This window comes from Suricata suricatta, chromosome 16, assembly GCF_006229205.1.
Source record: "Suricata suricatta isolate VVHF042 chromosome 16, meerkat_22Aug2017_6uvM2_HiC, whole genome shotgun sequence".
Taxonomy (NCBI): domain Eukaryota; kingdom Metazoa; phylum Chordata; class Mammalia; order Carnivora; family Herpestidae; genus Suricata; species Suricata suricatta.
Genome location: NC_043715.1, coordinates 42,603,602 through 42,630,856, shown reverse-complemented (window position 1 = coordinate 42,630,856; position 27,255 = coordinate 42,603,602). Strand labels below are relative to the sequence as shown.

Below are 27,255 nucleotides of genomic sequence, written 5' to 3'. Positions count from 1 at the left end.
GGGGGAAAAGAGGTAGTGGTGATGGAGGAGGGCACTTGTGGGGAAGAGCACTGGGTGTTGTATGGAAACCAATTTGACAATAAACTTTTAAAAAATAAATAAAATTATTTGGGAAAACAAAGGTTACAGTTTGTTTAGGCCGTGGACACAGGGTCTAGCATTCCTGTGAAAGTCTGAAGCACCCTCCTAACAAGGCGGCAACCAGAAACATTTGTGCAAATTTCCAAAACTCCCACCAGGGGGCGGTACTGCCCCATTTGAGAAGAACAAATCTAGACTAAGATTCTAAAGTGGTTTGTATATTGGGGTCTGTGCTGAAGATAAAAGCTTGGTGGTGGTGATGGGACTGTCCTCTGATGTTAAGTGGTCACTGAGCCCCAATATTAAAGGCTGAGTAGAGGGGCGCCTGGGTGGCTCAGTCATGAAGGGTCTGACCAGCTCATGTCATGATCTCAAAGGTTTGTGAGTCAGCCCCATGTCAGGCTCTGTGCTGACAGCTCAGAGCCTGGAGCCTGTCTTCGGATTCTGTGTCTCCTTCTCTCTCTGCCCCTCCCCACTCATGCTCTGTCTCTCTCTGTCTAAAAAATAAATAAAACATTAAAAAAAATGGCTGAGTAGATGAGCAAGGGCATTGAGACACAATCACAGGAGTACGAGGTGGTGAGAGATTTTCCTAAAATTGTTGCTGGAGAATTGCCAAGGCAGGAGTGACAGGAGCTGAGGTTAGTTGAGATGGACTGGGATAAATTACGATGGTCATCTTACAATGTTTGTATTTTATCCTATGAGTGGCAGGAAGCCATTCAATAGTTGAAATAACAACAACAGACAAACAGCATTCGTGAGCCATCTGCTCACATGCCAATCTCTATTCTAAATTCTGTTGGTGTGTTTTCTCCTGGAATCATTAGAACCACTCAGGAGCCCAATTGTTTTGCCATCTACTGTCCATTCACCCTTTTCTGTGCTGACTCTTGGGAAGCAGCAAGGTCTACTCCCTTACTTTATGGAGGCTTTGCGCATTGGATGGACGTAGACCCTTTACCTGGGGCTCCTGCAAATGGCCACTCGGATTTGGTCAAAGTCCTCACCTCTCCCACCCCAGTGATCGGCTTAGGGGTCATCAGGTGACCCAGTCAGAAATAATGACAGGACTCTGACCCCACAGCTGTTCTCCCACTTAGAACTACTTCTCTTCGTGAATATTAAATCCGCTTCCCTCTTGTCACAAAATGGGTGACCACCCACGGGACAATCTGGAACTTCGTTTGAGAACCTTTCATGGCTACTATTGAACAAACCACTGTGTTCTGTCTGTTCTGCCAAGGACTCAAGATTCCCCATCTAGTCTCTCCCCGCCCCCGTCTGTCATTTTCAGCCTAACTTTACCCGAATCTTAGCTTTGCCCTTTGGGTAAGTCAGACTCTTTTGATGTTGTTACTGTGGCAAATTGTATTTTTCAAAGATGGCCACAAGATTTGCTCTTCTTACAATGTGACTTGAATCCACTTGAATCCACTGAAACATGGGCTCTGTGCCCCCCACACCTTGATCTGGGCAGGTTTATGACTATGGCAGAAATGACATTATGTGACTTCCAAGACTAGGTCATAAACCTATGACCTACAACTTCTTCTTCATTCCCTTAGGATGCTCACCCTAAGAACGCGACCACCATACTGTAAAGAAGCCCAAGCATTCCATGGAGGGGACCTGAGGCCCCCGCCCACTGCCTTGGCTGAGCTCCCAGCCAACACCAGTCACCAAGTTGTCATATGTGTGAGTCCAGCATCTAGAAAGTGCATCTTCCAGCCCCAAGCTGAGCTGTCCCTTCTCATACAGCAGCAGAAACAAGTTGGCCAAGTTGAGCCCTGCCCAAATTGCCAATTTGTTTAGTTTGCAGCTATAGATAACTGGAGAATTGCTTCTGATGACTCTCACTCACGGTGGATTTTTTTTTTCTTGTGTGCTTGGTGATCTTTGAATGTGAACTTATTACTTGATCTTAGTTACTGGGAGTCCTACAAACTTAAACTGAGGAAGCCTTTCTCCAGAGGGGATTTGCTTCTGGTTCCAGTGGTATTTACAGGGGCACAATTATCCTGGATTTATCTCCACTGCTCTCAGAGTTGGCTGAACTTGAGAGTACTCAGTCCAGACGCCCCACCTCTCCAACAGCCCAAGACGCAACATCTAAGACCCGTGCTGTTCTCAGCGGTCACTCAAGGCAGCTCCACCTCTCCCAGCTGTCCTCAGCTCTATCCCCTGCCAAGTCATGACTGTTTTGAGGAGGTGATTTTTGGGGACTGTTTTACTTCTTGCAAGATCACAGTGACCCAAGAAGGGGGCAATTTCTTTGTACTGCTGCAAGAAGGAATCTTGAAGTCCTGTGTCCAAAAAAAAACCCCAAATAAGTCCACTAAAGCATCCATTCATGCAACAAAAATTAAGTCCTGTGCTAATCACTAGGGATAAATTAATGACATAAACAAATGTGGTCCCTGCACTCATGGCACTCACAGTCTGGTGAAGAGGGAGATAATTAAGTATTTGCTCAAATAAGAATGAATATGACAGGAACTACGAGTAAAGCGTGGAATGGTTAAACTTTCCCTCACAGCAGGAGCTGCTCCCGGCAGGCCTCCTGGAGGGTTTGTCTTAACGCCTGAGACCAGAGGACAGGTGGGAGTTAATTAGGCAAATAAGAACGGGAAGAGTTTTCAGGGAAAAGGAACGGCAAGTGCAAAGGCCCTGAGCTGGAAGAAGCATGGTGTGTTCAAGAGACAGAAAGGAGTAAAAGAGGGTGGGAGTGGGGGAGATGTAAGAACTAAGTCAGGTAAGTGAAGGGGCCAGACTGTGGGGCCCAAGGGTCTCAGCTGGGTTGAACGTAATGCTGGTGACATTCCTAATGACTGAAAAATTGTATCAGACTCTGTGAGGTCGGGGATCCAATGTCAGAATTAAAAAAAATTTTTTTTAATGTTTTTATTTATCTTGGGGAGAAGAGAGAGCACAAATAGGGGAGGGGCAGAGAGAGAGGGAGACACGGAATCTGAAGCAGGCTGCAGGCTCCCAGCTGTCAGCACAGAGCCCAATGCAGGACTCAAACTCACGAACTGTGAGATCATGACTTGAGCCGAAGTCGGATGCTTAACCGACTGAGCCACCCGGGCGCCCCTCAAATGTCAGAACTTTAAAAAGCTCACCAGAAGCTGGAAACAACAGGTTAATGGATAAACAAGCTGAGATGTATCCGCACAACAGAATACTACTTAGTAGTCAAAAGGAGTAAAACTACTGATAAATGCAAAACGTACATGATCTCAGAAACATCATGCTAAGTGAAAAAAGCCTGTCTCAGAGATCACATACTGTATGGCTGTATATATTTGACATTCTCAACAATACAAAACTATAGTGAAGGAAAAGAAATCAGTGGTCACCAGGACTTATGGGTGGGAGAGGATGTGGCTGCAAAAGGAGTGTTTGGGGGTGATGCAAGTGTCCTTGCCCGACTGGAATGGGGAAGAGGGTGAAATGGGTTTATACATGTGTTAAAATTCATTGAACTGTCCACTGAAAGGGAAAAAGTTATTTTTATAGTGTGATAATTAAAAAATAAAATTTAAAAAATCTCCTTAGGTGATCTCAATGTGTAGTCAATGTTGAGACCCTGGTGATGGCCTTGAAGACCATCTGAAGGAATTTTTTGTTTCTCTTCAGAACCATGGGAAGCAAGGGAGGGCATCCCTGAGATGGGAACCCCCCAAAAAGATTCATAAATTAAGGCTGGTCTGGGGAGTGGAACCCTCATTGGCCCAAAGGCACCAGAGGAATGAGACATATTTGAACTTGTTTCATGCATTCATTCAAAAGCTATTCGGCACCTAAGTTGTGCTGCCTGTGTCTGGAGACTGCAGCTCACTGGGAAAAAAACAAAACAAAACAAAAAACAAAACAAAACAAAAAACATTTTCTTAGATGTGAGAATGGTGGTGTAGGCATGTAAGAGAATGTTCTTATTTTTAAGACATGTACACTGAGATATTACAAGGTCTATAACTTTTTCCTTTTTTATTATTATTTTAGAGAGAGACAGTGGGGCGAGAGGGTCAGAGGGAGAGAGAATCTTAAGCAGTCTCTATGCTCAGTGCAGAGCCTGATGTAGGGCTCAGTCACCCTGGGATCATGACCTGAGCCAAAATCAAGAGTGGGGCACTCAACTGACTGAGCCACCCAGGCGCCCCTATAATTTACTTTCAAATGGTATGGGGGACACGTTTATGTTAAGAGATAGGGAAAGAGGAGAGAGAAAGCAAATACGGCAAGGTTATTGGATCTAGGTGAAAGGTGTATAGGTGGTCTGTGGTCATTCTGGAAACTGTGTTTGCAAACTTTTTATGTTAAGTGTCAGAAAAAGTGAGGCCATCAATGATGAGAGTCCATACAATAGGACATTCTGCAAATGTTAAAAATGAAACAGATCAGCAAGCCATAGAGCAAATTAACAAAGCCAAAGCTGATTGTTTGAAAAGATTAACAAGATTGATAAAATCCTTAGTTAGACTGATCAAGAAAAAAAGAGAGAACAGAAACTACCAACATCAAGAATAAAAGAGAGGTTATCTACAAATTCTGCAGTTAGATTTGATATTTTAGACGAAAAACACAAGGTATGGGGCACCTGGGTGGCTCAGCCGGTTAAGCATCTGGCTTCGGCTCAGGTCATGATCTCACGATTCGTGGGCTCGAGCCCCGCGTCGCGCTCTGTGCTGACAGCTAGCTCAGAGCCTGGAGTCTGCTTTAGATTCTGTGTTTCCCTCTCTCTCTGACCCTCCCCTGTTCATGCCGTCTCTCAAAAAAAAAAAAAAAAAAAAAAAAAAAAAGAAAAACACAAGGTATGAAAGCTTGTGAAACAAAAATATGAAGTCCTATATTTATTTTAAAAATTAAATTCATTATTAAAAACCTTCCCACAAAGATAAAACAATTGGCCCAGATGGCTTTTCTGGTGGATTTTATCAAAGATTAAAGGAAGAAACAACACAGAACCTTTCAAATTTGAGACAGAGCTATGCATGCTGGGATGGAAATGACCCTTCAAAATATATTGCTAAGTAAAAAAAATTAATGTACAAAGAAATGAGTAATATTTTCTCATTCTTTAATAAATAAAGGAGATACATAGGTGTACTTTGTGCATAGGATATTTTGTCTTTGCAAGGATACTCTTGCCTTGGCGGAAATTATGGGACTGAAATTTAGGAGAGTGAGAAAGATTAATTTTTCACTCTGCCCCCTTTTGGATTGTTTTAATTTAAAATATTTTATTATTTTACGTGTATTAAGCCCACGCCTGGCCAGCACCCGACTCTGGTTTCCAGCAGGTCTCTCCATCTCTCTGAGCCTCGGCTTGTAGCACCTGTGGGTTAGGGGTTATGCAGTAAAGGATTAATTTTTCCCAGCTCCTGGGAGGTAACCCCTTGGAATATCCTGCTTGGTAAGGGTGTTTCTGTTTACTTGAGGACATGCAGTGTCAGCTTGACCGCTAGAGGCCTGGAGACTTGGGTCAGTCATATATAAGGACTGCCGCGCCTAGCTGACTGACCCCCTCCCCCAGAGCATGCATGCCGAGGCTCATGCGTGCGTCCCTGGCTGCTGCACTCCAGCTGTGTTGCCACACGTTGTGGCTGGAACCTTGAGTGCTGTTTGCTTGGTGGCGCTGGGAGAGAGCTAGAAGATTGTGCCTGGGCCGCCCGGACCTCATGGGTCTCTTCCCTTCGCTACTTTTAAAATTCTTTTAAATTAAAAACATTTTCTTACTTGAGAGAGAGCAGGAGAGAGGGGCAGAGAGAGAGAGAAAAGAATCTCCAGAAGGTTCCATGCTCAGCGAGCGGCCGGAAAGAGGGCCGGATCCCACTACCATGAGATCATGACCTGAGCCAAAATCAAGAGCCAGATGCTCCGCCGACTGAGCCACCCAGGTGCCCTTCCCTTCGCTATTTTTAATCTGTATCCTTTCACTGTAATAAACCATAACTGAGTAAAACATCTCTTCTGAGTTCTGCGGATACTCCTCACAAATAACTGGTTTTGGGGATCCCCAAACACAGAGGTGATTAACAGCACATACCTCACGGGGCACCGGCACTGATGGAGTTTTGCACACACAGCACCTAAGGATCACAGCGGGTACTTACTGAGCACATGTTGTTACCGGGCGGTGTGCACACATGAACTCACTGGATCCTCCCCACAGCCCCACAAGACTGATACTAGGATTAATGTTTCATTTTTATTTTATTGTGAAATGTCCATTCAGGAGTATAAAATGCAAATGGATGGCATTAAAAATACTTAAAACGTGAACAACTGTGAATCATCAGATGAAGAAAGGACAGCCGCCATGCGCCCCTGCCCAGTTACAGAGCTGCCCATCCGCCCAGGTAACCACCTCTCTGACCTTTGTGATAATCATTTCATTTACTGTCTTTTCTTTACAGTTTGACCACACGTGTACATATTCCTAACACTGCTGTCACTTCCTTTTCCTTGCTTTCAAGTGTGTTGAACAGAAGAATGCAGCGTGTCCTATTTGGTGGCTGGCTTCTTCCACTCACTGCTATGTGTCTGAGATATATTTTTTGTATCTTTTTTAAAAAGTTTATTTATTTTGAGGGTGGGGAGGGGCAGAGAGAGAGAGAGGGAGAGAATCCCAAGCAGGCTCTGCACTGTCAGTACAGAGCCCGACATGGGGCTCAAAACCATGAACCATGAGATTATGACCTGAGCCAAAACCAAGAATTGGACACTCAATGGACTGAACCACCTGGGTGCTCCTCTGTGTATGAGAGTTAACCATGTGGTTGCATTCAATGCAATCCCAATCAAAATTGCATCAGCATTCTTCTCAAAGCTAGAACAAACTATCCTAAAATTCATATGGAATCACAAGAAAAACCAAATAGCCAAAGTAATATTGAAGAAGAAAACCAAAACGGGAGGCATCACAATCCCAGACTTTAGCCTTTACTACAAAGCTGTCATCATCAAGACAGTATGGTATTGGCAGAAAAACAGACCAATGGAATAGAATAGAGAGCCCAGAACTGGACCCTCACATGTACAGCCAATTAATCTTTGACAAAACAGGAAAGAGTATCCAGTGGGAAAAAGATTGCCTCTTTAGCAGGTGGTACTAGGAGAACTGGACAGCAACATGCAGAAGAATGAAACCAGACCACTTTCTTACACCATACACAAAAATAAACTCAAAATGGATGAAGGACCTGAATGTGAGACAAGAAACCATCAAAACCCTCGAGGAGAAAGCAGGAAACTGCCTCTTTGACCTCAGTCGCATCAATTTCCTATTCAACACATCCCCAAAGGCAAGGGAATCAAGAGCAAAAATGAACTATTAGAACCTCATCAGGATAAAAAGCTTCTGCACTGAAAAGGAAACAATCAAGAAAACTAATAGGCAACCGACAGAATGTGAAAAGATAATGGCAAGTAACCATGTGATTGTACGCATCACTAGCCTGTTCTTTTTTCATTGCCATATAGTATTCCGTGTGTGACTAGACCACAATGTCGTTATCCATTCTCTGGTTGACAGAAATCTGGGTGGCTTGCAGCTCTTACCAACAGTTAGCTGTAAATGTTCTTTCCTCTTCATGTTTCCCGGTGGTTCTCTAAGATATATACTCAGCATGGTACAGCTGGGTTACAGGTTATGCACATTTTCAAATTTATTTAGTAAGTAACGTTACAATCTTTCCCATTTGAAGATGAAGCAATTGCAACAAGAAAGGTTAAGTAACTTTCCCGAGGTCCCAACACCAAACTGCCTTGAATCCAGAGGTCCTTGCTCGAGCTTTCACTTAGCACGGTGAGCAGCTAATAATTGTGAGCTGTTGTGCTGAGGGTGGTTGGGGGCTATTATTGGGGGTTTTCTCTCCTGGCCCCTATTCTGAACTCTGTCCCCATCAGTTAATAATTAACTGCCCCCCAAGGAGCCTATGATCCTAAAAGATTTGCCTTTCCCTGGCTACTGCCTGGTTAATCAGTCACTGCCCCTGGCCGGACAAGGGGCACTTGGGAGACCTCTTTACCTGCCGTCGGAGCAGCTGGGGACTCATGATGCTGCGGACCTGTGGGGCGCTCTGGTCCCAAGCTCGGCCCTCCACTGGAGGCTGGCAGCCCCTGAACTTTGATGGCGGCGCTTTTCACCTCAAGGGCACGGGAGAGCTGACGCGAGCTGTGCTGGTGTTGCGGCTGTGTGCCTGGCCCCCTCTGGTCACACACGGCCTGGCGGTGAGCAGTGGCCCTGGGGCTGGGCCTGCGGGGGCCCTGGAGCTGGACTCTGAGCCCTTGCTCCGTGTCCCTCCAGCTCCAGGCCTGGTCTCAGCGGCTCCTGGGCTCCCGCCTGTCGGGCGCACTTCTCCGAGCATCTGTCTACGGGCAGTTTGTAGCTGGTGAGACAGCAGAGGAGGTGAGGGGATGCGTTCAGCAGCTCCGGACCCTGGGGCTCCGGCCCCTGCTGGCAGTGCCCACTGAAGAGGAGCCCGACTCAGCTGTCAAGACCGGGTGAGTAGGGGCCAGCCCTGGGAGGGTGGCAAGAGGCGGGGGGGGGGGGGGGCTCCAGAAGCTAATGCCTGCTGGCTGGGCAGTGAAGCCTGGTATGAGAGGAACCTCAGTGCTATGCTTCGGTGTGTGGACTTATCACGAGGCCTCCTGGAGACCCCTGGCCCGACTGGGAACATCCTTATGCAGCTGAAGGTGACGGCGCTGACCAGTACTCGGCTCTGTGTAAGGGACAGGCAGAATGGGGGGAGGGGGGGTAAGGCTGCCTACCAGGTCCCCGTCACCACTCCCCTACTACCCCATTCCAGAAGGAGCTAACCTCGTGGATCAGAAGACCAGGGGCTTCCTTGGAGCTAAGTCCCGAGAGGCTGGCAGAAGCCATGGATTCTGGGCGGGTAAAGACCTCAGGCTGGAGGAGAATAAATGGTGGGTGGGGAATGTGGGGAGAGCAGAGTTCTCTATATTTGGATGCAGCAGCCACCTGTAAATGGGATGTACAAACTATGTAGCTACTGCTACTTCCCAGGCTTAGAATAATCAGAATAAGTGTGCTATATAGCCCTGGGGTGTGGTTGGAAGGGATGGAATATAGGTCATCTGGGGGTCCTGGAGATGGGCCTGGGGGCTGGGAGTTCTCAGAGGAGGGAGTGAGATAGTAGCTCTTTACCAATGAGAAGAAAGTAATCAGTAGTTGGTCAGTCAACTCAGTTATGCTATGTGCTGGCTGGCCAGAAGTTATGATTAGGCCAGTGGGGTTTTTGTTCAATCATTCATTTATTTCTTCTCATTTGCATATACTATTTTTACCCTCCCTACCATTGGCATCTGACTTTGTGATGAACAGAAGGACCTTCCTCTTTCCTGTGTCACATGCTTGCCTGGGCATCCCTAATACCATCACATCTGGTTTTCCTTTTCTGTCTCTGGTGGCTCATTCTCAATCCTTGTTAGGTTCTTGTCCACCTGTCTCTTAAATATGGATGTTCTCAAGGCTAGGTCCTGGCTCGTTCCTCCTTACTCCTTAATCCTTTCAGGGGGGCCTTCTTACCCACCTACAGCCTCAGTTTCCCCACTCTGTACTAATGAGGCCCACGTTTGTCTCCAGCCCCAGCCCTTCCCCTGAGCCCCTGAACATCCTCCAGACTCCTCCCACGTAGCAGATCCTACCCTGGTTGGAGTGTCTCACCAAGGCTGCCCACCTACCTATCTGTCCCCGTCTCAGAGACAACCCTACCACCCCATGTCTCCGATCTGAGTCCCCACCCTCCCTCTGGGTCTCCACAGTACAATTCACAACCGCCTGTTCACTGTCATATCCTCAGCCCCTGACGCCTAGACAAGATATGATAAATATATGTTAAATAGATGGATAAATGAAGCAAGTGATTTTTAAGCAATTAGTAGTGAAGAACTTACCGGTCACTCATGACGCACCACACCCTGTCCTAAGTGGTTCATATATATTTGAAGGACATGATTACTCTGCCTGTGAGTGGCTATGTAGAGTGATGGTTAAGAACCCAGGGTTTGGAGGTGCCTGAGTGGCCCTGTCGGTTAATTTCGGCTCAGGTCAATATCTCGTAGTTGGTGAGATCAAGCCCCAAGTCAGGATCTGTGCTGAAAGCATGAAGCCTGCTTTGGATTCTCTCTCCCTTTCTCTCTACTCCTCCCCAGCTCTCTCTCAAAATAAATAAACTATAAAATAAAAAAAGAGAGAGAACTCAGGGTTTAAGGAAGCTGTGTGGCTTTCGACAAGTGGCTTCACCTGTCTGTGCCTCACTTTTCCTCTCTGTAAAATGGGGATGATAATGACCCCTATTTCAGGGGGGTGAAGATTAAGTGAGTTAAATCCTTGGTGAGGGACATGAAATCGCACCAGGCACCGAGCAGGACCTCTGTGAGGGTGGCCCTCACATACAGGGGGTTTCGCCAGCTACTAACATCCCAGAACTCCCTAAGACTCTGGTCTCAACTCTCTGACTGAGGAAAAGACGACTGGGCAGGTGCCCCCGCTCTTCCCTTTCTCCACTAAGATGTGGGGGGAGGTTTGCCATGTCTTCACAGCCTGATTCTGGGGGAATCCGTTAGCAGACCTAGGTCTGCGTCTCCACGTGGCCTCTTGGATATAACAGAAGTGAGTCCCCCCTGTTCCTCCTTTAATTCCCAATTTCTTTGAACCCACCTGGGCTCCTTGAGTCACCAGCAGCTCCCGTTGACCCTTGGAGTCTCCATAGCAAGAATGTAAGTGAAGGACAATTATTATGTCCACATCAAAGACACGCTCATTCCCTAAATGCGTATTGACCACCTGCCATGTTCCAGGCGCTTTGCCCGTCCAGGGGTGGAAGGGATTATGACCAAGACAAACTCCTTGTCCTTGCTGGTGAGGGAGGGGCCAGGGACACTCGGTAAGGGAAAGCAAAGCCAATATGGAACGTGTGTCAGTAAGCATTGTAGGGAAAAGTAAGGCTGAGGAAGGAGAAAGGAAAGCCCCAGATCGGGAGCTGCAAATCTGAACCAGGGAAAACCTCGCTGAGAAGGTGACACTGAAACAAAGACCTGGAGGAGAGGTGGGGGCGAAGTAAGCGGACATCGAGGGGAAGCGTGTTTCTGACAGAAGAGCGGCGGAGCAACGGGCCTGAGGCAGGCAGGTGTCGGGCATGTTGCAAGAGTAGCAAGGAGGCCAGTGTGGCTGGAGGGCAGTGAGCTCTAGAGGGCTGAGGAGAGGAGAGCAGAGGAGCCGGATGGGCAAAACCTTCTGGGCTGTCATGAGACTCTGGCCTTAGGTGAGGACACCGAGGTCCTAAGAGACCTAATACAAGGCAACACTTAGTAGAACTGACTACGAGCTAGCTACTGTTCTATGCATTTTCCATGTGTTCATTCCTTGTCACCTCACTCACCAAGCTTCAGTCTTCTCCCTGGGAAATGGAGCTTGGAATAACTCCTGGGATCCGTGTGAAGATTGTATCAATAAGCTAGTATATGAAGTCACTTATTATACATTTTTAAAGATTTTTAATGTTTACTTTTTTACTTAAAAAATTTTTAAGGTTTTTATCTATTTTTGAGAGAGAGACAGACAGAGCTGAGCAGAGGAGGGGCAGGGAGAGAGGGAGACAGAATCCGAAGCAGCTCCAGGCTCTGAGCTGTCTGCACAGAGCCCGCCGCGGGGCTCCAGCCCACAAATGGTGAGATCATGGCCTGAGCCAACGTTGGACGCTTAACTGACTGAGCCACCCAGGCACCCCATAATATTTTTTTATTTTAGAGACAGTGTTCGTGGTGGAGGGGCAGAAAGGGGGAGAGAATCTTAAGCAGGCTCTGTGCTCAGTACACAACCTGACAAGAGGCTTGATCTCACAACCAAGATCATGACCTGAGCCAAAACCAAAAGTCGGATGCTTCACCAACTGATCCACCCAGGCGCCCGGAATCACTTATTACTATAGTGACAACCTATATTAAGCGCTTATCATGTGCTGGGCTCCTCCCATTCTTCTGTCCAGCCACACTCCACATAGCAACTCACGAGGTAGATGCTGTTATCATCCAATTGTCGAAAAAAATGGACAAAAAATGAGGCCCACAGAGGTTATACTACTCGTCCAAGGCCACACAGTAAGTGGCAGACACAGGATTCAAACCCAGATCCTGGGCTCTTGACCAATTTATTCCCCTGAATAAACAGTATCTGTGGGATACAGCTACTTTTTATATTTCTAACAATTTCTTTTAAAAAAATTTTTAAATGCATCTATTATTTTATTTTGAGAGACAGAGACAGAGAGAGCAGGAGGGGCACAGAGAGAGGGAGACACAGATTCTGAGGCAGGCTCCAGGCTCTGAGCTGTCAGCACAGAGACCGACACGGGGCTCGAACCCACAGACTGTGAGATCATGACCTGAGCTGAAGTCGGATGCTCAACTGACTGAGCCACCCAGGCGCCCCAATATTTCTAACAATTTCTAAACAGTTTTCCCTTCTCGGTGGTGGGGGAGAAGAGACAGGCCCTGGAAGGATCCAGCAACCTGAGCCATTCTCATGTCCCCCGCTGCTCCCCCAGGACCTTCAGGTCTCCTGCCTCAATGCCCAGCAAAACCAGCATCTCCATGCCTCTCTGAGCCGCTTGCACCGGGTAGTACAGGTAACACCTGCCGGCCGGCTCCACGACCGCTGCTGGGCACCCTGCGGCCTGACCAGGGTCTCTCTCCCCCGCAGAGGCCTGACCCCGGTCTCCCTCACCCTCAGCACGCCCGGGCCCAGCATGTGAGGCTCCTGGTGGACGCTGAGTACACCTTCTTGAACCCTGCGCTCTCTCTGCTGGTGGATGTCCTGGCCACGCGCTGGAACAGCCCCAGCGAAGGCGGGCCCTGGGTGTGGAACACTTACCAGGCCTATCTGAAGGTGTGTGGCGCGCTCTGGGGGACTGCGGGTCGGGGTCCCGGTGTCCTGACCCGAAGCTGCCGGGGTTGCTCCACCAGGACACACATGAGCGGCTGAGGTTGGCCGCTGAGGCCGCCGACAGGGCTGGCCTGGCCTTCGGAGTGAAGTTGGTACGAGGGGCATATCTGGACAAGGAGAGAGAGACGGCTCGGCACCAAGGGACAGAAGACCCCACTCAGCCTGACTATGAGGCTACCAATCAGAGGTAGGACTGGGCCAGACGGGCCTCTGAGATAAATCACAGCAGCTGACCTCTCATTAGCGCGCCCTCCGTGATGCTCTCATCCCATGTCCATACGCTCCTTCCTCTCCCTGGTTCAGGACATCGTCCCTTCCGACCCTGAACAGCAGCCTCCTCTCTGGGCTCCCTGCTTCCCCCTTTGTGTCCCCCCTGCCCCAGTGTGTTCCCTACAGGCAGCCAGAGGGAGCCTGTTAATATCAAAGTCAGATCCTGTCCGTCCTCAATTCAAAACCCTTCCATGGCTCCCACTGCGCCTCAATAACCCAAACCCTAACGCAGCCCACAGCCACCACGTGATCTGCTCTCGTCGCCTCCCTAACTTCTCTTCCTCCCACTCTGCTCCTCACCCCCTGCACTCCGGCCACACTGGCCTCCTCCAGGATCCCCAGTGCCCTTGCACTTTCTGCTCCCACGGCCTAGAACGTTCTCCCCCCACACAGCTGCGTGGCTCAGTCCCTCCCCTCCTTACGTCTTTTCTGATGGGCACCTTCTCAGGGGAACTTCCCTGCCCCCCATCAAAAACTAGAACACCCACACCTACTCTCTTCCTGAATTTATTTTTCTCTTTAGTACTTACTGACATCGGAGGTTCTATACACTTTCGTATTCAATTGCACACTGTCTCTCTCCTCCTCTAGAATGTGGGCTCGGGAGAGCAGGGGTTTCTGATTTGTTCTTTGCTGAATGTCCAGTGCTTAGAATCATGCTTCTATATGACAGCGTCTCAGTACAGATCTGTTGAAAACATAAATAAACAACCCCAAGCAGTAGGTACCATCATTATTATCCCCCATTTCAGAGGGAGGAACCCAGGCACAGAGGGATGGAATCACTTACCCAAGGTCACATAGTTAGTAAGTGGTAGGGCCACGTTTTGAACTCAGCAAGCTGGCCCTCGACGCTGAATTCTTACTCACCTCAAATCACTGTGTGTTGGGAAGAAATTTAAGTAAGCTCCTTGGGCTCCCATCCCAGGACCCCAGGGAGGAGGAAATAGTTCCTTTACCACATATTTTCTGATCACCTGATTTGGGTCAGGACCTGTGCTGGGTCCTGGTCCCAGTATCAACCCAGGTGGTCCCCAAGCCCCCTCCTCATGGAGCTTACAAAGTCTAACTCCATTTCACATTGGATCCAGGAGAGGTTTCTAGAGCTGCAGGGATGGACTCAAACTTACAGGGCAAGTGGCCAAGCCATGGCTGGAACCAAGGCCTCCAAGGCCCATGAAAGCTCCTATGTACAGTTGTGCCCCACAGACTTAATCACTGCAACTATTATTGTCTCTTTTTGCTAAGATATAATTCACATACCATAAAACTCACCACTTTAAAGTGTACAATTCAGTGGATTTCAGCATATTCACAAAGTTGTGCAACCATCACCACTAATTCCAGAACATTACGTCACCCACCAAAAGAAACCCTGTCACTCCCCATTCCTCTAATCTGTCTGTTTCCATGGATTTGCACATTCTAGACATTTCCTATCAACGGAGTCATAGAATATATGACCTTTTGTGCCTTGCCTCTTTCACTTGGCGTAATGTTTTCAGGGTTCAACCATGTTGTTGGATGAAGTAGTACTTCACTCCCTCTTATGTCTAAATAATATTCCACGGTATGGAAGGACCACATTTTGTTTGGCCGCTCGTCAGCTGACGGACATTTGGGTCACTTCCACTTTGGGCTCTTGTGCCTAGTGCTGCTATGAACACTCCTGTGCACATTTTTGTGCAAATCTACACTTGCAATTCGCTTGAAAGCTCAATCCTCTAGGAGTGGAATCGCTGGGTTATAACTTTTTGAGGAATCGCCAGATGGTTTTTCCAAAGCTGCTGCACCATTTTCACGTTATACATTCTGAATAAATAATAAATTTATGTGATTAAAAATCAAAATGAGGGGCGCCTGGGTGGCTCAGTCAGTTGAGTGTCCGGCTTCAGCTCAGGTCTCACGGTTCAAGGGTTCAAGCCCCACATCAGGCTCTGTGCTGACAGCTCAGAGCCTGGAGCCTGCTTCAGATTCTGTGTCTCCCTCTCTCTCTGACCCTCCCTTGCTCATGCTGTCTTTCTCTCTCTCTCAAAAATAAATAAAATACATAAATTTTTTTTAAAAAATCAAAATTATGTGAAAATGAATACACCGATATATGTCGCTTCCACCCAAATCCCCATCTTTTTGGAGGCTCCTTGCCCTCCGCAGGTAACCACTTTTGTTAGTTTCCTAAGTTCATTTACATATAAATAGGCAAACACAAAGACTTTTGTGTGTCTATGTACATATCATGTCTACACACTGCTCCCTGCTTTTCCACTTAACTGCTTATTTTAAAGGACGAATAGTCTAGTGATAATAAACCTAGGCCCTAATGCATGAGACAGCCTGGCTTCGAATCCCAGTCCAGCCACTTCTGGCTGTGTGACCTGGGAGCAAGCTTCAGTCTTCCCCTCTGTAAAATGGAAATAACCAGAATGTCTCCTCATGGAGCTGGCCTGAGAGTCAGAAGAGTGAATGTGTGTGTGTCAGGCAGGACCCCAGAAGAAAGTGAATTCCAAGCAAAGGGCTTTAACTAAAAGAAACATAGTAAAATGTGCTCTCTTTATAGAGTGTGGGCAAGATTAGGGGAAGTCACGAGGAACATTGAGGAAGCCTGGAACCCACAAGAGCGTGAGGCTGTTAGGGTCCCTGTGCTATCGCTGAGGAGGAAGGGCCACCCTAGAGATGTTGTCACCCACAGAGCAGACAGGGTGGGTCAGGGAGGGGGCTGAGGGGTGAAATACCCCAAGCTCTCTCTCCTCCCACCTTCTGATCTCCTGCCCATTACACCGTGGGTGTACATACCATGTCTACACACCTGACATAAATGTCAGGTTCCTGGGTAGGGGGCCAAGGAGGTCAGAGAACAGATCTGGGGGGCAACGGAGAATGACTAGCCTAGTACATGAAGTCCTCAGGGTAGCACCTGGCCTGCAGCAAGCTGAGAAAGCGCTGCCGGTCACCTTCCCTTTCCATATCAGTGCCCGAGAGCCTCCTCGTCGCTTTGCACGGCTGCCGAACCCTCCCCTCTCCATCGCGTGCCATCATTCGTTTCCACCAGCCTCCACTTACAGTTGGGTTATTGCTACTCGTGTTCTGTAGATAATGCCGCAGTGAATGACCTTAGGTAAATGTCATCTGGTGCGTATGACGTGGCCCTTTGCCGTGAGCCTGCCGTTGTGCCAGGGGCTTTATGACACCTTCATCTTACTCCATCCTTAACAGCACTGTTAGGTGAGCTTGAACTGTTACAGGAGAGGAAAAAGACTCAGAGAAGGGCTAACCCCTGCACCTGCTGCAGGTGGAATGGGGATGCTTTTTGACGCAGGAGCCCTTACTCCCTGGGACCCGGCACTTAGTCCACCGGGTGCCATAGGCTGAACAGAACATCTCCCTTCAGCTACAGCCGCTGTCTGGAGCTGATGTTGACCCAGGTGTCCCACCGTGGCCCCAGGTGCCACCTCATGGTGGCTTCCCACAATGAGGAATCTGTGCGCCAAGCAACCAAGCGGTATGTAAATGAATGGAAATAAGTACCTTCAAGAAGGCCCCCTTCCTTCCTCTCCCTTACTCACACGCCAGGGTGGGCAGAGGGGGTGGACATGGAACAGGGGGAGGGACGGTGAGATGCCAGGAGGTCCACAAGGGTTCTGGGGAGGCTCTTCAGACTAAACATGACATTGCTCCTTATTTGCTGGGGCATAGGGAGGTCTCAGGGTCGCAGGGAAGGAGTGGGACTCACTGGAGAGCTTTCCAGGGACTTGAGGGCAGTGGTTATCTATCATGGAGTTTGGAAGTACTTCAATATTTTAATGACTGGAATAGCCATAGGAGAACATAATGGTGGAGTATCAGCTCTAGATCCAGCCACTGTCTGGATTGACAATGTGGCCTTTTTTGTAGCATGTGGGAGCTGGGCATTCCTCTGGATGGGCCTGTCTGTTTTGGACAACTTCTAGGGATGTGTGACCATGTCTCCTTGGCACTGGGTATGTAAACGGCCCATTCTCCCCACACTCCCCCACCATGCCCTCCCCATACCCCCCCACCATGCCCTCCGAAGCTCCAGCCCTCATTTCCTCCCAGCCGAATCCCTTCTCCCATTCCCAACCAATGCCTGGCCAGGCTCCCATCCAGAGCCTGCACCCGCCCAGAGCCTGCACCCGCCCAGCCACCAGACCCTTCCAGACACATCTGGTGTTCCCATTATCCACAGGCCTTGCATGCCTGTCTCTGAGCCTGCTGTCTGTTGGTTTTGCTGGTTCTTGGTCGTGGTGTCTTGTTTCCTGTGTGCTTTGTTATCTTTCCTGTGTTACTCCCCTGGGTCTGAGACCAGAAGATTTATGTTTTCTTCTGCAGGCACTAAGGGGTACAAAACCACTTTACCCTAGAGCTCGAGGTTTCTTGAGGCATTTCAGTGATGCAAATTTGAGCTACAAATATGTGAGAGGGCTAATCCATGGCCTCAGTTCTCTCACAGATGGCTTTCTGTTTTCTTCTGTGCTCCACCTACGGCCAAGGCCACCATTCCCTGTGAGTGGGGGGAAGGCGGGAGGGCTGAGTTCTAGTTAGGATGCAGCTTGCTTTGAGGAAGGTCTCCATTACCACTCTCACTTTGGTCAGGCCCTGGGTCTCGATCTCTGCATCCCCTGGACTCTGCGAGGTCATCAAATAGCAGGTCACTTTTGCCTTCAGGGTAGAAAGACTTATGCATCCCTTCCCTCCAGGCTCTCACTTTCTCTTAATTTTGGATTAGTAAGGCCCTTACTCTTTTGATAGTATTTTAATAACTTTAAGAAGATTTTCTACACGTTTACTGCAAGATTTCTAGGTTTTTCAGTGGGAAATACTGTCCTAATCACCTAGTCTGCCATGTTGTCCGAAATGAAAGTCTCTGTTCCAGACGGGGCCTCACCCCAACCAGGCGTTCACACCCTGCCAACACTCTCCCCACAGGCCAGGCCGGCTATGCCGTATATAAGTCTGTCCCTTATGGTTCCCTGGAGGAGGTGATCCCCTACCTGATCCGGAGGGCGCAGGAGAACCGGAGTGTGCTGCAGGGTGCCCGCAGGGAACAGAAGCTGCTCAGCCAAGAACTTCGCCGGAGGCTGCTGGGGCGGGGCCTGAGAGTTCCCCATTAGCACCCCCAGGGGTCCTGTGGTTAATAAAGATCCTGAGCTATTGCCCAGGCCAATGCCCTGCACTGAAGCTGACTCCTTGGGGAAGGATTAACCTCGACCTCAGTCAGCCCATGCTCGGGAGACCTTTAGCTGACCCTGGAGCACAGCAAGGGCATTGATCAAAGGCTAATGATGCCTCCCCCTAACTCTGAGGCAGCCTATCCTGCAATGGGCCTGGAATCGACTCTACTCAGCCAGTCAGTGCCTGATGTGGGAACTTCCTTCACTCCAGTGATGGCCAGATAAAGAGCAGACTTTGAGGCACCGCATTAAGAGGCTGGGAGGAACAGAGGGAAGAGGCAAACCACTCATTCACTTCATGCAGCTCCTTCTGAGCTACGCCCTGAGGTGAACAAGCTGAGGACACAACAGTGCAGGCCCTGCCTCCCAGAGCTTGATCAGTAGTGGTAGACAGACCCGTCTTCAGACAATGACAGCCTGGTGGACCAAGAGGACACCTGGTGCTCAGAGGGCTTCCCAGAGAAATCATAAGACTAATGAAGTGAATGCTAAGAGCATTCAAAAGCAAGGGCATATCCATAGACAGAAAAGCATGGAACAGACTGGGGAGTGGGGAGACAGGGATGGAGGGGTAGGCAGGCCAGATGATGCCATCTTTGGTGCCAGACTTCAGGGCTTGGACTCTTGGGAATCAGGACGGTTTCAAGTAAGGGAGGGGCAGAGTCAGGCCTGACTCAATGATTCCCCTGGTACCACGTAGAGGGGTAGAGGGTGTACCTCAGTGGGGAGGTGGGCTGGGAGCCGGAGGGAAGCTGGGGTAAGAAGTCCCCGCAGGCTGCTGGAGCGTGGCAGGGCTGTAACAAACTGAGGGGGCTGCTGGCTGGTGGGAAGGACACTCAGGAGGCTGAGTAGATGGGCCCTCGGTGGATAGGCTGGATGGGAGGGAGACATTGCAGGGCGATGCCCAGGGCTCTGGCTTGAAGGGTGAGGTGGGGGACCCTGAGATGGGGATTGGGAAAGAAATGCAGTTTGGGGGAGATACTGCAGCAAGTGTGGGACCCAGTAGATGTGAGGGTCCCAGGGGATTTTCAGGGGGAGGTTTCCAGGTTTGGTGCAAAGAGACGAGACTGGGGCACGGAAAGGGAGGAAATAGCCCATGGGGATGGTAAGAAGCATGGGAAGAAGACAGCCAAGGACAGGGATGGGGAAGGGCCCACCACTTCAAACAAGTCCTGGGGCAGGCGTAACCACGGATAACGTTGGGCACACCCCACAGCTCTGAGGTCAACATCTCATTTTCTTTTCTTGCGTGACTTCAAGTGACTTCAAGGCTTAAGATGCACCTCGCGGGGCTGGGGGGGGGGGGCGCCTACTGCGCGCGCGCAAACGTGACCGGAAGGGGCACTGATGCGCATGCGCTGCTGCTTCCCGCCCAGCCTCCAGAGCTACTGTGCCTGGGTCACCGGGCAGTCAAGGAGTGATCGCTGTGGAAGCCCAAGGGTAGGTGCCAAGACCCCTGGGCTGGGGCCTAGGCCCCAAAACTTTACTAGAGCTGACTGGGCCCTCAGCTCTCCACCAGACTCCTCCTCCAGGCCGCCGTCTCCCTCCTTCCCAACCTTGGTGGCCCGCAACCCTACCCTTTATTGGCCTCTGGCTCCCATCCCACAGACACAGACGGCAGGTCCCCTCCTTCCTCGGTCCCTTCCCCTAGCCCGGAGGCCCCACCCCAGCACCCAGAGGCTGCCCTGAACCTCGGTCCGCGTCCCCAGCCCTCAGACCCTCTCCCAGCCCGCAGACACTGCCCTCCCTTCACCCACCTCGCATAGCCTGGAGATCCTGCCCCTTCTCAGGTCCCAACCCTCAGGCCCCTCTTCTCCAGATCCTTCTCCTAAACCCCTAGACTTCTTTCATAGCCTCAGATCTTATCCCTGGAGTCCTACACCTCCCTGAGATGGGGTGCCCAGCCCTCAGACTCCCTTGGACCCCAGACCTGCTGCTCATAGCTCTCCCAGAGCCCACCCCTTTGCTCATTCGAACACATAACAACAAATCAGACTCCTCCGGAGCCCTTCCGTTTCTCACTGCCCTCCAGGACTCCCAGCCGGCTCTGTTTTCACTGACCCCAGAGGTTCTGTCTTCACCTTCTCCTGTCCTCATGAGACCCCTAGGTGATCCCCGCCCGGGAGCTGACCGAGGCGGAAGCTCACAGATGCCCTCCCTGCGCCCTCCGTTCCCCGTGGAGTGGGGCTCTGTCAGGGATCCAGACGCCCAGGTGGGACACCTGCATCGCCTGGCCGTGGCTGGGGGCCCCGGCGGGGGCCTCACCCGGCTCCTGCGCAGAGGTGAGGGTCTGGCTGCTGCAGTGGCCCATGGGGGCACGATCAGGAGGCCACACGGAAGGTGTGGCTTCAGTTGGCCGGTCAACAGCTGTGTAGCAGGCACCTTGTCTATGATGGGGACTTAGGGGCGAACATAACTTTCTGGGTCATTTCAAGTGGAATCTATTATGAGAATTTAAGAAAATGGTGAGGATGAAGTAGATACACTGAAAAGGATCGCTTTTTGGATGGGGTGATACTGGTCCCACAATGTAAAAGTTGGTCATGCAAAAACCTGGGGGAAGGGCATTTCAGAAGGGTGGAATGGCCACTGCAATGGCTTTGGAGTCGAACCAGACTGGGTATGTGTAAGTAGCCTTGGAGCAAGGGGACTCCGGGAGAGGGCTGAAGCGAAGAGGCAGCAGGTGCAGACAGGAAAGAGCCTCAAAATAGTGTGTGAATTTTGTTAGATTTTGTTCTTTGTGTGATGGGAAACCATTGGAGTTGTTGGCAGGAAATAAACATCTAATTTACAATTTCCGTTTTTTTCATTGATTTTTTGTAAGTTGATTGTGTATCTGGCTACTACTCTCTGAACTTAATTAATCGTTGTAATTTTTGGTTCTTTTACATTTTTTGTTACCTGCAGATGGTGATTGTTTGGTCCAGCCCTTTAAACTCAAATTCTTTTTTCTCATGCAAGGTGTTGGCCAGAACAGAACCCCCGAACTTTGTTGTGGGTATATATCTCTTTCCTTTTTTTTTAATGTTTATTTATTTCTGAGAGACAGAGCATGAGCAGGGGAAGGGCAGAGAGAGAAGGAGACACAGACTCTGAAATAGGCTCCAGGCTCTGAGCTGTCAGCACAGAGCCTGAGGCAAGGCTCGAACCATGAACCTCAAGATCATGACCGAGCCAAAGTCAGCTGCTTAACCAACTGAGCCACTCAGGCGCCCCTCTTTCTTGATATTAAAGGGAATTAATCTGTATTTCTGCATTAAGTATTGTGCTTATTCTTGGGTTTTGGTATATAATTTAATAAAGTGAGGAAGTTCCCATCTATTCTGAGTTTTTAAGATATTCCTCCCACCCCCGTCATAAGTAGGTATTGAATTTTATCAGGTGCTTTTTCTGTATCTGTTAAGTCAAGTGTGATTTTTGTTCTTTAATCCGTGAATGTCTTTTCTTACATTGATTTTGTTATGTTGAATCATCCTTGATTTTGGGGAATAAATCTTTTAGATAATCCCTTTTACTTTACATAGGGGTTTGCATATATGATCATAAATTGAACTGAAATATACTTTCGTTTTTGGCTCTGGAAGTTCATCTGGTTTTGGAACTCAGATCTTACTAGTTTCATAAAAGTAGACTTGCACTCTTTTTCTCTCTTTTTTTTTTGTTTTTGTTTTTTGTTTTTGGATCAACTTGTGTAAGATTACCTCTAGCAGCAGGGATGGTGGGTATGGAGAGAAGGGGTCAGCAGGGGGAGCTGAGCAGGATGATGGGGGGAAGGGAGTGGCCTAGGCTGGGAGGTGTAGATAAGGCTGCTGCTTGAATTCGGCTCTTAGAAGCGGTAGGTTAGGCATCAAATTCAGCTCAGGTCATGATCTCACGGTTCGTGGGTTCAAGCCCCACATCAGGTTCTGTGCTGACAGCTCAGAGCCTGAAGCCTGTCTTCGGATTCTGTGTCTCCCTCTCTCTCTGCCCCTCCCTTGTTTGCACTCTGTCTTTCTCTGTCTCAAAAATAAATAAATATTAAAAAATTTTTTTAAATTAAAAAAAAGAAGCAGTTTTCAAAAATAACCGAGAGATTTCCTGATAAAATCTAAAGAGTTTGCTTTTCTTGAAGAATTGGATGGTGGCCACATGGGACGTGTATACGTACACTGAATTAGAGCTGGGTAGAGGCTGGCTGCCCTGGATAGTGCACAAGGCTCCTGTAAGCTGGAGTCCCTGAAAAGTCCACTGCCCCCTGCCCCTGGGTACCTTGATGTGATCATGCCACTTCTGGGACGGCCGATGGGTGTCAGCAGGGCAGGTCGATGTCACCCTTGTTGCAACTCTGTGGCCTTACTAATAGTGAGCACTGTGTTGAGGCGGACTCTGAGGCAGAGTCCTCAGTGGCTGGGGGTTCCAGGACGTACAGATGGAACCTGGAGTCGAGGGTCACCTGGTCGAGGAGGGACTGTGGGGACTGGGAATTGGCCAAGGTGTTGCATGGCAGCTCTCAGGACCTCTGCCTCCGGAGTAGAGGGCAGGGACAATCCTAAGGCTGGCTGCCCCTCAGTTGTCCAGGTGGATGGTGAGAACTCTGCTGGGCAGACGGGGCTCTTCCTTTCGGCGCTGCTGGGCCACAGCTCTGCCGTGCAGCTCCTGCTGACCTTTGGCGCCGACCCCAACCAGTGAGTGGACAGATGCGGTGGCCCCACACTCCCAGGTCTCTGAGGCGGAGTCCCAGGGAGCTTGGGAGCCAGGGCTTTCTTCAAGAGACACCTCTCCCTCCTCCCTCAAGACCCTCCCATCCCCAGAGATCTCCCCCTTGTTCTCTGAATTAACCCCTTGTCCTCCAGTGACTATTCCCATTCTCCCGGTTCCTCCCATGGTCACAGTGATCTCTCACCTCTCAAAGACCCCACCGTGTCCCCAAGTGACCCCTCCTGTTCTGATATCCACCTGCCATGTTCTTTTCATCCCTCAGTGCTTCCATCCTGCCGCCTCTGGTCCCTCTTCTGCCCCTTTCCTAATCCGTTTCTGTCCTCGTCGTTCTGCAGCCGCTGCCTCGATGGCAGCACACCTGTGCACGCAGCCGCCTTCTCCGGCCGCAGCCCAGTGATGCTGCACCTGCTGCAGGCAGGGGGTGACCTGCGTCTACATGACCAGCAGGGTCGCACGCCTCGGGACTGGGCAGAGCAGGGTGGTGCCAGGCAGAGCCGGGAGGTGAGCGGCGGCCCAGGTGGGGTGGGGACATATAGAGCCAGCACCCGCATCTGCTTCAGCGCACCCAACCCCCATCCAGGTGCTGGAGCTCCTAGAGCTGTGCCGAGCCCGCATGTCAGCGCTGGTGCACGGCGGTGGGTGGGCAGCCGGTGTGTCCCCGGGCTGGCTGCAGGCCAGCTCTGCCCACCACCTATGTGGCCTCCTGTCGTTGCTGCGGCGGCATCGTGCAGGCAGGTAACTATCCACACATGAATCCCACTCGCCCACCACTCCCCAGCTACCCTGGACTCACCCCTGCACTTCCCTTTGCCCCAGGGCACCAAGGCGGGAGCAGATCAGAAGACCCCCCCAAATCCCAGCCTTGGGGTTTGGCCAGGTAAGCAGGAGAGGTTGGGGGAGCAGGGACCACCCCTGTCCGTGTCTTGCCTCATAGTCCCACTCCCCATCCTCAGCTGAGCAGCCTGTGGCCACTGGGGCTGGTAACAGGCATACCCCTCGCGGACCCCAAGGAGCTGCTGCCAGCCCAGGGCGAGCCCGACCGCACCTACGAGAGCAGCTCCCACACCCTCATGGCCAAGTGAGAGCTCCCCGCCCCCATGCCCCTGCCTCGCTGCCCAGCAGAGCTCTGGGACGTGTCCAGCTTTCCTCCTTCCCTCACAGGGAAAGCCCCCTTGTGTCAGACCTGCACTCTTACCCCTTCCCCATTCTCTAGCCTCCTGTGGAGGGGCCACCCTGTGACAGCTCGGCAGCTGAAGGTACCAGGAACTCAGCCTGATGTGCTGTTGGCTGACCTTCAGCACTGCAGGTAGCACCCCCGACCCCCAGCCCTGCCCTCAAGCTAGCCCTGTCCCGCAGACCAGTCCCCTGCCTGCCCTTCCTACTCAAGTGTGTCACAAGCAGAAGGCCAGGGAGTGTGGCAGCTGCCACTGTTACAGTCTTCCCCTCTGGGCCAGCACCTGGCACAGAGCCTTCCTACCGGAGTGATCAGCCCTCCCCCTGACCGTGAAGTGGCTCCCCGTTCTGTGTGCTGTGTGTTATAGACCACAGAGAGGTGGCTGGGTGCCAGGAGGGTACCACAGGTGGGGTGTGAACTGGGTGCTGGCCCCGCGAGCCAGGTCTCACTTTCTCCTCTGTCTGGCGGCTGGTGCAGATTGTTAACCCCTGGCACGTGGTGAGCTGTGCCCAGGAGCAGCTCCTGCCACCCACGCAGGTTGGGGCATCCTTGTGAGTGGCCTGCTCTCCTCCCTCCCAGCACCCTGCACCACCCCAACGTGTTGCTGCTGATGGCACTGAGCCCCTCGGCAGACCTGTCAGGGCTGTGCCTTCTCTTCGAACCCGTGTGGCTGGGTTCCCTGCATGTGGTGCTGCACCCACAGGGACCGAGTCACGGAGGGCCCCGCACTGTGCCAGGCCTGCCGCCCGGCCACCTGCTGCTGCAGGTGCTGGAGGCCCTGCTGTTCCTGCAGGCCCGCTGGCGTGCTCACGGCGGCCTTAGCTCTCACGCTGTGCAGCTGGTACGGCCAGGCCTGGCCAAGGTGGGCAGCCTGGAGCACGGGCGCCCACTGCACCAACGCTGGCTGCAGCCCAGGTGAGTGCCTCACCTGCCCAACCCTGTGTCCCTGTCCAGTGGCCATTGGTTCACCAGGCCCCTCGACCTCCACAGGCCAGAGCAGGGTTACCCCTGGGGAGGCCCAGGCCCCGGGCTACCCCCGCCTCCTGAACTGTACCCATGGCTGCCACTTGAGCTCATCTGCGGGGACATGCCTGCCACCACCTCAGATCTCTACAGCTTCTGCATCCTGGCCCAGGAGGTCTTCACTGGTCAGTGAGTGATCCTACACCCTGCCCCCCTGAGGCACCTCTCCTGTTTGGGGACCCCAGTCACACTTCCTCACAGGAGAGCTGCCCTGGGCTGGGAAAGAGGGGCCTGAGGTGAAGGCTAGGCTGGAGGCAGGTGAAAGCCCGGCCCTGGATCCCCTGGTACCAGCCCCCTACCAGGCCCTGGTTCAGGCTGGGCTGGGCCTCGCGCCCGCTGACCGCCGGGGCAGCCTGCAGAGTACTCGATACCTGCTGCGGGAGGCCATGGCCCAGGTACAGGACAGGTTGGCAGGGTGGGTGGTCGCCGTGGGACCTTAGGCAGGACCCAGGTCCCACACTCAGCCTACGTTCCACAGGACTCGGCTCCTGCGGTGGGCTCCCGGAAGCACTGGACCACATGGTACCCTTCTGCCCAGGGTTCCCCACCAGGTGAGAGGGCAGGGAGGGGGTGGGAGCAGGGGCTGAGCTTGGCTCTGCTCTCCCCATTCCAACCAGCTGGTCTGTCCCCCCAGAGACACTGTACTGTGAGGTGGCTCCCAGAGCCAAGACTACACCCAGGCCTGTGCCCCCCGTGATACCCCCAGGCCCCTCCCCACGCCAGGTAGGAGCCAGAGCACGGGCATGGAGGGCCACGGGAGCTGTAGGGCACCTGGGCAGGCCCTCCCAGCTCTCTGCCATTGCTCTCCACAGGCCCTGGAGACTCCTGAGATGGCAGGCCACAGCAGAGTCCAGAGGGCCACAGCCTGGGACTCAGGCAGCAGCTTGACTCTAGGCAGCCTGAGTCCCAGCCCCAGCCTCTACACAGGCTCCAGCCCCGCAGCCAAGGTCGGCCTGCACCGCTGCCTGGAGCCCAGCTCAACAGTATGGACACCCCCAGGGTCCTGTGCAACCATCCATTTGTTAATCTGTTACCCCTCACCCAGTTGTCACCAACCCCCATTTCCCTGGCTGCCTCTCCTTTGACCAGGGACTGGCAGGACCACCCCCAACTGTCCTCTCACCCACCTGCCCCCCTGACCAATCCTACTTTCCCCAGGGCCCTGCCCTGCGCTCCGTCAGGACTCAGTGTCCCTTCTGGGGACCCAGGGCTCCGTGGAGCAGTTTGAGAGGAAGTCCTCAGCCACGATGCAAGCCCTGCAGGGGCTGTAGTGTCATACACACAGGGCTGCCCTGCTGGGCCCCGGGCTCTGTGAGCCCACCCTCTGCCTGCTGACCCACAGGGAGGCCTCCCACACCCTGGAGGCTGCTGGCAGAGAAGGCCACGAGGCCAGGTGAAGCAGAGGACCCTGAGCCTATCCCCTGCCCCATGTCACCCTCCGAGGCCCCTCCTGAGCTCCTTGGCCACTGGGGGGCAGCTCCAGCCTTTTCCCCCTGCAGGTGCCCAGTCCTGAGCTGATCAAAGGAGGTCTCTTCTCCAGCCTGCAGAAGTGAGAAATGGGCCCTGGGCACCCCCTGGACCCCTTCCTCATCCCTGGGGTAACCCTGGCCCCACCCCTGTCCCACTGCTCCCCAGGATGGACCTGCTGGAGGAGGTCGTAGCAGAGCTTCAAGGTGGATGCCGACTTGGAGACAGGCCCAGCCTAGACCCCACTCCTGACACAGATTCTTAGGGTCCCCACGACTGCCTCCCTGCAGTGACTCCCCACTCAGTATGCGCTGAAATAAAATTATAAAGCAGCCTGTGTCTGCCTCTTTGTTCACTGCGTCTGGCCTCAGCATGACACT

At 51.6% G+C, this 27,255-nt stretch overlaps 2 protein-coding genes across 3 annotated transcripts; both read left to right on the top strand.

Moving 5' to 3' along the window:
• The first annotated feature begins 8,095 nt into the window (after positions 1-8,095).
• PRODH2 (proline dehydrogenase 2) lies at positions 8,096-18,515 on the top strand. Its single transcript, XM_029925958.1, has 10 exons — positions 8,096-8,319; positions 8,396-8,592; positions 8,676-8,814; positions 8,898-8,984; positions 12,657-12,737; positions 12,842-12,997; positions 13,075-13,241; positions 16,713-16,823; positions 17,216-17,301; positions 18,269-18,515. Exons 1-10 carry the CDS (start codon positions 8,143-8,145, stop codon positions 18,451-18,453), a joined length of 1,386 nt encoding a protein of 461 aa, XP_029781818.1. The 5' UTR covers positions 8,096-8,142; the 3' UTR covers positions 18,454-18,515.
• Positions 18,516-19,883: 1,368 nt separating this feature from the next.
• On the top strand, positions 19,884-27,212 carry LOC115280804 (inactive serine/threonine-protein kinase TEX14-like). Of its 2 annotated transcripts, XM_029925900.1 has the most exons (16): positions 19,884-19,953; positions 20,622-20,795; positions 23,063-23,177; positions 23,547-23,712; positions 23,792-23,946; positions 24,028-24,088; positions 24,165-24,289; positions 24,425-24,517; positions 24,965-25,300; positions 25,376-25,533; positions 25,610-25,803; positions 25,887-25,959; positions 26,043-26,131; positions 26,221-26,391; positions 26,908-26,957; positions 27,044-27,212. In XM_029925900.1, the coding sequence occupies exons 2-16, from the start codon at positions 20,663-20,665 to the stop codon at positions 27,138-27,140; spliced, it is 2,016 nt and encodes a 671-aa protein (XP_029781760.1). In that variant the 5' UTR covers positions 19,884-19,953; positions 20,622-20,662; the 3' UTR covers positions 27,141-27,212. The 2 variants fall into 2 exon arrangements, with proteins under 2 accessions (XP_029781760.1, XP_029781759.1); XM_029925899.1 differs by having other exon boundaries at positions 19,906-20,795.
• The last annotated feature ends 43 nt before the right edge of the window (positions 27,213-27,255 follow it).

Bases quoted from the DNA above. Each gene is read 5' to 3' on its own strand.
- PRODH2 (XM_029925958.1), top strand. From the start codon at position 8,143: ATGATGCTGCGGACCTGTGGGGCGCTCTGGTCCCAAGCTCGGCCCTCC. The intron at 8,593-8,675 runs GTGAGTAGGGGC...CTGGCTGGGCAG, and splicing joins GACTCAGCTGTCAAGACCGG to TGAAGCCTGGTATGAGAGGA. The intron at 8,985-12,656 runs GTAAAGACCTCA...CTGCTCCCCCAG, and splicing joins AAGCCATGGATTCTGGGCGG to GACCTTCAGGTCTCCTGCCT.
- LOC115280804 (XM_029925899.1), top strand. From the start codon at position 20,405: ATGGGGTGCCCAGCCCTCAGACTCCCTTGGACCCCAGACCTGCTGCTC. The intron at 25,804-25,886 runs GTACAGGACAGG...TACGTTCCACAG, and splicing joins TGCGGGAGGCCATGGCCCAG to GACTCGGCTCCTGCGGTGGG. The intron at 26,958-27,043 runs GTGAGAAATGGG...ACTGCTCCCCAG, and splicing joins CTCTTCTCCAGCCTGCAGAA to GATGGACCTGCTGGAGGAGG.